Here is a 12105-nt window from a genome sequence, read left to right as displayed (position 1 = left end):
TCTGTAAGCAATCGCAGGACTGGGGGTTTACCTTTTATAACTACACTATTACTTTTCAGCCATGCTGAGAGCTCCCAAGGTGTGAAACTTACTGCAGTGGATGGTGTGTGTATGTGTGGTGTGCAGTGGAGTCAATGGCTCAGGCTGTGTGTGGTTGATGCTGTCGCCACCTCCCTGCTAGCCGCACAAGGAATCCACAAGTGGCGGCCACCACCACAATCCCCAACCCCATCGTACCAACACCAAGCAGGCGGTGTCGTGGTAACCATGGCTCAGTTTATAATAATAGGGTTTTTCCCTTTTTTTCTGGCAACAAAACTGAAACCTTTTTACAAGGATTCATGTCTGCATTAACCACAAATACCTAAAGTCAAAATGCAAAAAACATGCTATGATAATATATGCATTGTCCTTGAAACTCAGTTTCAACTCAGTTTCAAGGACAATGCATATATTATCATAGTATGTTTTTTGTTTGCATTTTGACTGCAGGTATTGTGGTTAATGCAGACATGAATCCTTGTAAAAATGTTTCAGTTTTGTTGCCAGAAAAAGGGGAAAAACCCTATTATTACATTTTGGTACTGGCAAAGGTCTAATGACATGGCTCAGTTGTTACTATGACAACCACAGCCACACGCACCATGGTGTATAGGCCACACGTGCACAGAACATTGTGACATTTAGATGTTTTACATTTAACATGCAGGTTGTAGATTCACGATAGATTAAGGGTGAGCCACGTAACAATGTCCATATTTGTGTCATAAGACCTTCCACCGCCTGACACGGCAAAATAAATAAAATTGATGAGCAACATACGAGTGTTTAACGTGCAAATTGTTAGTGTTAGCTCACCTACCGGTGTGTCCGATAACAATTCTTGAAACCAGATGTAGCTATAATTAGATATGCAACATTTCATTTGAATCTCAAAATCCTGGATTTTATTTACTTCCTGGACCTTGTTCTGAAGATGCTTGTCGTAGTTTCAAGTAAAACATCGTAAATCGAATTGCTACATTTGGCTGCAAGCATTGTTTCAACTTACCCATGCGCCAAAATAATACAAATTGACCTGTTAAACAATCGTACGCATGACACTTTAAGTTGTTTCACTGTGTCAAGTGGCATGCATGACCACACCAGCAGCAGGTGGAATGTACAGCAGCAGCAGTAAATTGTATTTGACGTTGGTTGGGATAAGGGACAGAGGTCGGTGCTACTGACAAAAGATATTAAAATAGCGAATGTGCAAGATTATAACTCTGGGCATTTTATTGAGCGGTCAACAACTTGTATTTACATTTTAACAACAACTCAACAAGTCTACTCCCGCATGAGTGAGAACATCGTGACGGTGCCATCTACGCGTAATGACAGACGCCAAGTTAATAAATATTTATTGTGTAAAAAGCCGTGAGTTGCTCGAGAACTCTTGCTCGCACGGCCGCATCGCTCTTCCAGTGTCACGCTCCGTGCGGTTGGAGGGGGTCGCGCGCGGTGCCTAATGCACCAGGTCACACGTGCGTCCCGACATTCCTCACTTCGGTAATTGTTCACAAACACAGCGCCATAATTACAACTGAAGAATACAAAACTTGAATAACGTAAAAAAAGATTATCCTAAAAAAATATTTCCTCGAGTCAAACTTTAGTGCCTTGCAGAGGGGCCTTCATCAGCAGTATATTGGCAGGGCTGCCGTCCTGTTGATGAGCCGGTGATGAAGCTCGTGCAGCATTCGGCCTCCAGGAGGCATCGTCGATTCTCATGCAACTTTGAGATATCTCTATGCAAAAGCTGCCTTCTCATAGAATCAATTGTAATGAACTCCCATACTGTCCACAAGGCACAAGAGTTGCTTTCAATGGCAAACTAACTCTAAAGTGGAACCAACGTACAATTTAGCACTAAATGACCACCAATACTGGTGACTACTGGTAGCAGCCACACACAACAAGAATAACATCTAATTTGTCGAGATAAACTTTATTGTTCTCTTTCAAAAATAAGTAAAAAAGAACAGTATTTAAACATTTCCTGGGCACCTTGTTTAGAATCCTGACTTCAGCATCATTATTGTCAGCCATGATCAATCCACTGCTGGATGAGGCCTCCCCAAGGTGCCACCACCTCTCACGATCCCACCGTGCAACAATCCACCCGGCACCTGTGCACAAGCAGACTTCAATGCTCCATCTCCCGCCTCGATAAACCCGTCCAATCCACGGCCTGCCGTCAGTCACATGCGCCACGTTGCCCTGTTCCTGGCGGGGACCGCCAGTCATCACGCCACCGAGGCCACAGCCTGTTCGGCCAGAGGCCTCGCTGGCGCGGCCCGCGTGGTTCCGTGCTGGCCCAGCAGATCGCCAAGCCGCGCCGGAACTTCCACTCGCGTGACAGGAATGCCGAGGGCGTCGGGCTCGGCGTAGCCTTCATGTGAACCCATGAGCGATCCTACTGGCACTGGCCGCGGCAGTGTGGTTTCGACCACGTCGTGGAACTCCATGAGGATGGGCCAGCAGTCGTCGATGGCGCTGGGGTAGGAGCTGGCAGCCTGAGTCTCCAGGAACCCCCCGGCGGACTGGCTGACGAACAGCTGGTAAGTGTCGCACGGAATTGACGCGCCGCCATTTACCTGCACAAAGACAAATATCCCACTTGTAACCTTGACAGACTGTGGAGGCTAGTGCTGTTAGCGAGCACCTATTAAGGACAACATGGCGCACAGTGGGTTGAGTGGCTAGCACCACGGCCCACCGCCTTTGTCTCTTCAATGTTATTGTTTACACACCACACCGCATACTAATGTAAGGGCAAGTTGATTTAGGGGAGGTTCATATATTCATCACCAATGTTGGCCGTGAGCGGGAATCAAATTTCAGTTGCCGGTTTCGTAGCACAGTACTCGAACCATTGCACTGTGTAAGTAATTCTTAACTCATGTAAGGATTACCTGCATGCCCACACGCAAATATAAGTTTTTTCCAACATTGCAAATGTTGTGAAACAAGTTAACACGCAGGTTTTAGCAATATGATTCGTAATAGATTTTTGGGTTAGACCACAATGATCTGAATAGATTTATGTTGTGAAACCCTTCAGCACCAAATATTGCTCAACAGAGCCTACATACAGAACGCAGTAAGTCAGGATTACCGCTTTGGAATACGTCGAATTTGGTATATGTCGTGTTTTGACGAGAAAAAAATGTCTCGGGATACGACGTCTTGCTTGGGATACGACGCGCTTGCTAGAACTTGTATGGGTCGGGGTGAGTCACCGCGTACAGTACACAATATTGTTACGGCTCTAACAAGCCTAACAGTATTGTGTGGAATGACCAGACAATGTCACACTTCAGGAACATTCTTAGAAGAAGGCAAAAACAAACTTCAATGGACAGGTTTTTAGTAAAATTCAAACCTGGTGAGCCTCAACCAGGTCCAAGTCAAGAAAAAAGATAGAAAAGAGAGAGAAAAAACCCCAGAATTTCAGCTTCCTGAAGTTAATGGAAAGGGACTCTCTCCTTCCAAAAAATAACATCTCCTCCCCTTCCTCACCACCATCCTCGTAGGCTATCAACTCCTCTCAGCAAGGTAAAGTGATGTTACACTTTATTTTAATTTATGTATGCATTTATTTAAATTTATTTATGCATTTTAGTAATAAGTAGTGTCTACATTATGTTATACAACCCCATTAATGTATAATATGCCGTATAAAATATCATTTATTATACTCTGGAACGGATTATTTCCTTTCCCTTTATTTCTTATGGGCAAAATTCGTTTGGTATTTACGTCATTTTCGGTATAAGTCCTACCTTCTGGAACGAATTAACGACGTATACCGAGGTACCACTCTACATTGAATGCGCCAATTCTAATCATTTATAAATGTCTGGCTTTCTGGACCATGCCCGGAAAATGCTGGTTGGCAGTGTCAAGCAAAACAATAATAATTGGCACGTTAATTTCTTGCACACATGACGATTTGTTTAGATAAGTTGGGTGGTGGAGGATCTCACGACACAGATTTGTGTCAACCACCTAACCCTGTCTTGAGTCAATGGAAGCTGTGGCTGCGGGGGAAACGTACATATCCCATGCAGGGCGGCTCCACGGGCCTCTCCTCCCGGTGGCCGTTGTCGTCACGATGCCCATACGTGAAGCCCAGGCTTCCGTCTAGCGTTGGGAGCGGGGTCTCCGTGCGGGCTGGGCCGCCGGATGGTTGGCGCAGTGACCCGAGGCGCGTGGCCTCGTCGGGCAGGTGGTGGAAGGCGTGCAGGATGAAGATAGCGACGATGACGGTGAGGAAGCCGGCGAGCAACCCCGCGGCGTCATGCCCACTCATGCCCTCCCACTCGTGGAAGAGCACGGCAGAGCAGAGCAGCACGGCGCTGGTGAAGCACACGTAGTAGACGGGCGTGACGAGCGCCGTGCTGAACACGTCGAGCGAGCGGTTCAGGTAGTTGAGCTGCACCACGAGGCAGCCGACCATGCCGAAGAGCAGCACGTACGCCAGGGGGTCGGTCAGCACGGTCCTCCAGCGGCCCGCCACCAGCTCGCGCACCGCGATGCCCAGGCCCTTGACGCAGGCCACGGTGAGGGCGCCGACCACCGAGCAGATGCCCACGTACACCAGCACGTTTGAGTCGCCCCAGCGCGGCACAAACACCACAACGAGCACCAGCGATGCCGCCACGGCCACGACGGCGAACGCCACAAACCCTGCAGTCCGAGTAGAAACAGACCTATATTTTTTAAACAATAATTGGAGCCACGCGTAATAATTTTGGTCACCAACAGCCATTGAGCTGTGCCACTCCTGTTACGAGGTTGTGTGTAGATTAGAATTACTTGGAGCTGTGGTAGATCTGAACTCGACAAAACCCTTTCATATGTACATGAGCAAGTGGATGAGTGAGCGACCGTGTTGTTGTGATCTGCAGTGTGGTGGTTGAAGAGTGATGGATGAGATGAAACAGTCAGTCTGGTAAACCGAGTCCTCAACACGGGTGGAGGAATTGACGAGTGTAGCTCACTGGAACAGTAACCATGGTAGTAGTCATATTAATAGCGATAGAAGAGTGATAAGGAGTTGACCGACTACCAATGAGCAAGTAAGTGACTGGAGTGAATCCAGTGAGTGCTGGATCTTCAATCGAGCTGAACTTAAATTCAACTGTATCAAGCGTAGTGAGATAGAAACTGGCAAATGAACGAACCTGGCTCCTGCACACGCCGAGCCATCTCATAGAGCGAAGACACCTCCTGGGCCTCCGGGGCGTGAATGACCATGATAGTGGAGCCCAGGAGGCAGAGGGCACAGCCCACCTTCCCCAGGAGATTGAGACGCTCACCCAGGAAGCACGAGGACAGCGTCGAACTGGGCAACACACGGTCAACACGGATGCACAAGGTCAACACGGACGCACGCGGTCATCCCTCCGCAGCATCACAGTGGCACACCGAGAACCGGTAGCATGTTGGACTTGATTACAGTTTGCTGCAGTGTTGATATACCTAGGGCGAATGAAAATAGTGTCCAGGTTTGGTATGCTCACTCGTTCACTTGGCAAGTCACTCAGTAGCTCACCCACCCACGCACTCACACATTCACCCACGGATTAATTAATGAATTCGTTGGACAAATCACTCACCCACGCATTCACCCATTCTAGTTATGCCACCTGTGCGGGTCTGCTCTGTGGAAATGGTGGCTCCCTCGTCTCACCTGATGATGACGCTGAGCGCTCCGAGTGGGGTCACCAGCGCTGCCGGGGCGAATGCGTAGGCCGCAAAGTTCGCCCCCTCGCCCAGCGCCACTGCAGAACAGGACGGGGCTGCTATGAAGGTGAACGTTCTCACACGTCTACAGCTCAACATTCTACACGACCATTAGCCCAATGGGCTCCCCAGTCCCTAGAGTGTGATTTTCAGCATTGGTTCAATACAAACAAACTCTGGACTGGTTTCAACATGAAGTGTCATCAACAGAATTAGGCTCGCTTGAACCAATGCTGGTAAACTGCCAGATGTTTACCGTCAAGGACCCTCTCTGCTAGACGTGGGTCTTAGGTCAACGCAAAACTATACATCATGCAAAACAGTCATGAGCGTCGTGGAGAATATTAGTAACAAAACAGTCGATGATCGTAGCGATAGAAGAGTAAAAAGGAGGCGACTGCCCTCGCATTGCCACTCCACTGGTGGGTTCCAGTTAAACATCTTAGCATACACGCGGGAGCACAGAAGAACAGAACAATGGATGTTTCTGACCCGATGTAATCTGTAAAATCGCGAGTACTCACTTGATATGAGGCCGGCCCACCAAATCCACTCTTTGAGATAAGCATGGCTGCCTTCACCTGGTGAACAAAAGGGATTGCGTTCATTGTTTTATCACAACGCTCGTGTACCCAGGAAAGCCTCAGGGGTCTCTTTAGGAGGGTCCTGCCAAGTTTTCTGCAGTCGGGGCGATGTTGCTGCTGTGTGTGATCCGATTAAGCAATTTGCAGGTTATTTTTCAGTTTTTGGGATGTTTGACCATTAACAATCACATTGTATAGTTTTTAGATTTGGGAGGAAACTGGAGAAGCCAGCAGAAACCCATGTAGAAAAGGAAAACATACACACTCCACACAGGAAGGAACCTGATTCAGGAATCGAACCCAGGTACTTCTTGCTACGATGCACGAGTGTTACTACGCTACCTTTCACCCTGCCGGCATTGGTTCAAATACAAGCAAAATTCTGAACCGGTTTCAGTATTCAGTCTTATCACATCGTCAGACTTACCTGGACCAATGCAGGGGAACCACCAGATGTTTATAGTTAAGAACCCTGTTAGATATGCATACTCGTTCAATACAATCTATCATACACGACACACATGAACCGTATCAGAATATTTAGACTGGAGGAATCCGATGACCCATGAAGCTTTTTTTCACAGATGTCCAGTAGAGGCGGGTTGGCGAGTTACACGATGAGTGGCATTCTGGGGAATGTCAGTAATTGACATCTATAGAGATTTGATGAAACGTGAATTATCCAGCCTTTTCAATCTGCACACACCATATCCAAGAGCGAGTGTCCTCGCCTGGAAACATCTGGCAGGTCACCAGCATTGGTTCAAGCGAGCCTGACTGCTGATTTGACACTGAATGTCAAAACCGGTCCAGTGTTTGTATTTAAGCAATGCTGATGAAATCACTGCATGGTGTGGCTGATGGGATGTGTAAAAAAACTATTTTTACGTGTAGAGACAGAGGAGGGAGGGAGTCCTGGGGTCTGCTGATTGATAGGCAAAGGAGAAGAAGGCGAGGTGCCTATTGGGCAATCACCAGCTCGGGAGACCCCCTTGGCCTGCAGCTGCAGGAGGCCGCGCTTCTTGAGTATGAAGCTGCCCCCTATGAAGATGCTGGACGCCACGGCGAGGGCCAGGCCGATGTAAAAGTTGTAGGGGCTGTCTCCCGCAGCCGCCGTGGCCGCCGTGCCGTTGGTCGCGTTCGCTGTGGCGCAGAGGTCGAGGCGCCCCACAGCCGGACAGGACACGATCACAGCGGTACCTGTGGGACGCACAGCACGGCCACCACCATCAGTGTCCACTGACCCCACCACCATCTCATTCCACAGCCAGTGGCAAGATGATAAACAAACACGGTCGCTGAGCACAGATCCAATGGCCCAAAATGTCAATCGTCCAGCAACAAAATCTGAGTTGTGATAATGAGTGTGACACGCTTGTTGAATTGGGAGAGATGAAGGGAGCTAATTCTAAAGTGCGAGCAGTGCGAGGGAATGAGCAGAAAGAAGTGACCTGCAATGTGGCGAGTGAGCGAGCAAGCAAGCAATTGAGTGTGTTGACCTGCAGCGTGATGGTTGAGTGGGTGTGTTGTTGTAACCTGTAGTGTGGTGGTGGCTGAAAAGTGCGGATGAGACGAATACAGTCAGTGTCTGGTACAGGCCGAATCCTCAACACGGATAGAGGAATCAACGAGTCAGGTTCACAGGAACAGTAAACAATGAGAGTAACAGCAGTAGGAGTGCCAAGGAGACGAATGTCCGCCGGTGAATGAGACAGTGACCAAAGTAGATTTCACTCGTCTGTGTACTGACGAAGGGCCATGATCCGAAACATCACCCATTTTCCTTCTCAGGACACAGTGCTATTGACAAATGTGTTGCGTTTTGTTACAAGTGGTAAGTGAGGCTGCATGCTAAACAATTAAAGAGTGGTAATGAAGTAGCCACCTAATTGTAACTAAGCCACCTGCCGCCACAGTGGTGTCATGGTTGGCACACAAAGGTCGCCACACAGAGGTCGCCACACACAGGTCGCCACACACAGGTCGCCACACACAGGTCGCCACACAGAGGTCGCTACACAGAGGTCGCCACACTGAGGTCGCCACACACAGGTCGCCACACACAGGTCGCCACACACAGGTCGCCACACAGAGGTCGCCACACAGAGGTCGCCACACAGGTCGCCACACAGAGGTCGCCACACAGAGGTCGCCACACAGAGGTTGCTGATTAAATTCCATCTCCCAACGCGGCAGTAGAAAACATGGCGCAAGATTAGGAAATCCCACCGGCCGCCTTTGTCCACCCAATATTATCAATAGGTTCACGACAGTCGATGACCGGCAGGCCACGTGTCGTGGGGTAAAGTGTGGGTGTGCCCACCTCTTCCAACACGTCGAGTAGGCAGGGAACAGTAGACCAACGACTCTCTAGAGCTCCCTCTTGGTGGATTGATTCCCTTCCGTAAGCAGTGGCGTGAGCAGGAAATTTAAAGGCTGTGCCTTTACCGTTTAATTGTGACTGATTTGCAATCCATCACTCACCACATTGTTGTGCAGTATAGAAAAACAGACAATTTATTTCCTCGACAAATCTGTCTCTCCACGTAAAAAAGATTACACAACCCATAAGCCGCACTGCCTTTTGGAAGTGTAGGATTTCAGCGGCATCGTTTCAAGACAAGCACACATAACAGGTTTTGACAGTGTCTCATCGGCAGTTAGGCTTGCTTAAAGTAGTGCCTGTGCTGAACTAAATAGCCTAATTAGTATCCGTGCGACTGATTGGATGTGCAAGAAAGTCTTATTTTTATGTACACACATAAAAGGAGACGTTGCCTGCTTATTTTATTTTGTGACTTATATTGTCCACTACGTGAGTCTGTGAGCTCCGGTGTGAGTTTGGGTCTTTATACGAGTATGTGGGTCTCTGTGCTGCGAGACTAGGTCTGTGTGGAAGTCTATGGGTCTCTATATGATTGTCTGTGTGAGTCTATCGTTCTCAGTGATTGTGGGTCTGTGTGAGTATGGGTCTCTATGTGATTCAGTGGCTCTCATTATAATTGTGACGATGGTGAAGCTCAATCACATTGTGCAGATGGTACAAAATGTGTTTATCCGGTGACCGGCGATCACCATTCAATTATTTCTCCAAACCCAACCCCCAGTTATAAACTCGCCCATTGTTTATCAAAAGGTATCGGACACAAAGAGCATCAACAATCTACGCCCCCCACAAACATTCCTCTCAATCACAACAGCCACGTCACGCACACCAACCCCTCCAGCATCACCACCCGTACGTGGTTAACAATCCTGGCGGTCTCGTCACCACCACCACCATGAATCACAGATTCCAGGCCAAGAACCCCGTGGTTGTTACGCACTGCGGCTCCGCAAGGGGTGGTCTGCGCGGGAATGTGGCCGCACCAACCCTGGCCAGACCGGTTCCACCGGTCCGTGTGGCTGCTGCAGGGTGTGCGATGCGAGCCGTGACAATGCCGAGGTAAATAAGCAAAAGAACTGCACGGTCGTGTCCGTGAAGAGCCCCCGGGTCCCTTCTCCTGGTACAGCATCAAGACAGGAGACATCAAGGATGCGGACCATATCGCTCCAGAGCCAATCCGTGAGAAATGAGAGGCCATTGGTACCAAGCAAGAGACGGTGACTCCTCCGTGATCCAGAGCTCCACCACTAGAGATTATCTCAAAATATCTGGCTCTCTACGAGCGGCAGCGCAGTGGTAACGCTCGTGCCTCATCAAAAAAGACCTGCGTTCAATTCCGGACTCGAGCACCTTTCTGTGTCGAGTTTGTGTGTTCTCCCCCTGTTCTGCGTGGCTTTCCTCCCACAGCTAAAACACACAAATGTAGCTGTTAATGACCAAACAGCTCACGACAGGACCCTCGTAAATAAAAGTCAGTGTGTCTTTCCTGGGTAAATTGATACACGTGCGGATATTGCCGCTTGGCAGATATCAGCCCAAGCACACGAAGCGTCGCCACTCAGGTCGTCTGCTGCTCCATGTCCTCCGGTCGTCTCTCGCAAGGCCCCATGAAGCCCTCGCGTTGCGTTGGTCACATCCCCACACACGACGACGACAACAACAACAAAACTGCCCCGCGGAGTCCCGGCTGCCACGCTGAGCTAAGTGGGGCAGGTGCGCGCAGGGAGACACGGACTCACCTGGGCGGCAGCTGAGCGACACGGGGCCGCCGTTTACAGCAGACATGGCGCGTCTATGCAGAGATCCGAACGTCGCTCGCGTCGGCAGGTGCTGATGAGTACGAGAGACACCAGAGCGCCGAGCCAGCCCAGCCCCCCGCGTCGCTCCGCCCCCCACTCACCTGGGCGCTCAAAGCGCCCCGCATCTCACGCAGTAACCCGAACTCCACCCCTTACCTCACCCCGCACCTCCCCCCGCACACAGTGCTTCATTTCAGCCGGAACAATCCGTAATTGGCGCTCATTCTTATTGTCCTGTAGATGTTCATAGGATAAGAGGATCTTGATTTGAAGCTTTCGTGACTGCGGGAATCCATACTCTTTGGTTCTTTCGGTAAAGTCACGTAGGTAGAAAAATAGAATATCGGGAACAATAACGCAGCCCGTGACATCGTACTCTGGTCTAATGATAGCGCATTATGCCGATAATCCCTACCCCAGGCCAGCCAGCCGGCCACACAAACAAGCGTTCCGGAAAATATTGAGTGAGAAATGCAGCCCTGGGCACACCTCGTTACGCACATCCCCTCGCCACCAGCAGACTCTGGACTCAATACCGACAAGTGGGACTTTGCTGGCCTCGCTGGAACATCGAGCACCAGGCTGCATCACTGGGACCTTCTGCATGACGGCGGGGACCTGGGAAACCGTGGTTGAGCAACGCGTTCGTCGCGACTGCTGCGTGGTTCCTGCGCGGCGTGCACCTCAGACTGTCGCGTGCTCGCCAATGAGCAGGCAATGAGCGGCCATATAATTCCTGTAAAATGTAAAGGCGCAGCCCTGAAATTACTCGCTCAAGGCACTGCTGGCGGAAGGGTCTTCACAGGAGAGAGTACAGTAAGTCCTCTATCCATAATACAGGTTTTTTTTGGGTTAGATCGCGTCAATATAAATGGTTCGTTCAACCCGCCACCACCCGACACAGCCAATTAGTAAGATTTGAACACGTAAACAGAACATACCAATTCGTTACTAGTACAGCAAATCGGTGTGTTGGAGAGCAAATCCACAACATTTACAATCTGAGTAGGACATTTCGTCAGTAATTACAAATAAGCATCGTCATCCTGTTTCGTTCCTTAAATAGCTAATCACTCAGCTATTTCAATGCTAAATTCTCCTGTTTGATTTGTACTAGGTGCCTCTGTGGATGTCTAGGCTTTGACTTTAACATAGCTATTTCTATGACCAGTCATAAGCTAATCACTCAGTTATTTCAATGCTAAATTCTCCTGTTTGATTTGTACTAGGTGCCTCTGTGGATGTGCAGGCTTTGACTTTAACATAGCCATTTCTGTGACCAGTCACAAGCTAATCACTCAGCTATTTCAATGCTAATTTATCCTGTTTGATTTGTACTAGGTGCTTCTGTGGATGTGTAAGCTTTGACTTTAACATAACTATTTCTATGACCAGTCACAAGCTAATCACTCAGCTATTTCAGTGCTAAATTCTCCTGTTTTATATTTAAACCCCTTTGTCAAGGTGCCTCACTTCTCTAAACCAGCTTAAAAAGACGCTACGAATCTTAACAAGGTTCATTGAAGCTCTGTCGTCCCGACAG

General features: G+C 49.0%; 2 protein-coding genes across 9 annotated transcripts in view; one reads left to right on the top strand and one right to left on the bottom strand.

Moving 5' to 3' along the window:
- LOC116943049 (gamma-tubulin complex component 5-like) overlaps positions 1 to 1419 on the top strand; it is a 32521-nt gene extending 31102 nt beyond the window's left edge. For all 8 annotated transcript variants that reach the window (XM_032955679.2, XM_032955677.2, XM_032955678.2 and 5 more), the window contains one exon: positions 127 to 1419. In XM_032955679.2, coding sequence (XP_032811570.2) covers positions 127 to 158 — 32 coding nt within the window. In that variant the 3' untranslated portion in view covers positions 159 to 1419. The remainder of the gene's footprint in view (positions 1 to 126) is intronic.
- On the bottom strand, positions 1256 to 10712 carry LOC116943051 (magnesium transporter NIPA2-like). Its single transcript, XM_032955683.2, has 7 exons — positions 10503 to 10712; positions 7353 to 7577; positions 6318 to 6374; positions 5741 to 5831; positions 5232 to 5392; positions 4103 to 4734; positions 1256 to 2639 (listed from the first exon to the last, which is right to left on the bottom strand). The coding sequence occupies exons 1-7, from the start codon at positions 10546 to 10548 to the stop codon at positions 2289 to 2291; spliced, it is 1563 nt and encodes a 520-aa protein (XP_032811574.1). The 5' UTR covers positions 10549 to 10712; the 3' UTR covers positions 1256 to 2288.
- Positions 10713 to 12105: the final 1393 nt, after the last annotated feature.

Source organism: Petromyzon marinus, chromosome 16, assembly GCF_048934315.1.
Source record: "Petromyzon marinus isolate PM22_M1 ecotype Great Lakes invasive population chromosome 16, UKy_Petmar_22M1.pri1.0, whole genome shotgun sequence".
Lineage (NCBI taxonomy): Eukaryota > Metazoa > Chordata > Hyperoartia > Petromyzontiformes > Petromyzontidae > Petromyzon > Petromyzon marinus.
This window is presented reverse-complemented; position numbering and strand designations above follow the sequence as displayed.

Excerpts from the sequence above, each read along its gene's own strand:
- LOC116943051 (XM_032955683.2), bottom strand. The coding sequence starts at position 10,548 with ATGTCTGCTGTAAACGGCGGCCCCGTGTCGCTCAGCTGCCGCCCAG. Across the intron at positions 7,578-10,502 it reads GTCGCTCAGCTGCCGCCCAG|GTACCGCTGTGATCGTGTCC; the intron begins GTGAGTCCGTGT and ends TGCGTCCCACAG. Across the intron at positions 4,735-5,231 it reads TCGGCGTGTGCAGGAGCCAG|GGTTTGTGGCGTTCGCCGTC; the intron begins GTTCGTTCATTT and ends CTCGGACTGCAG.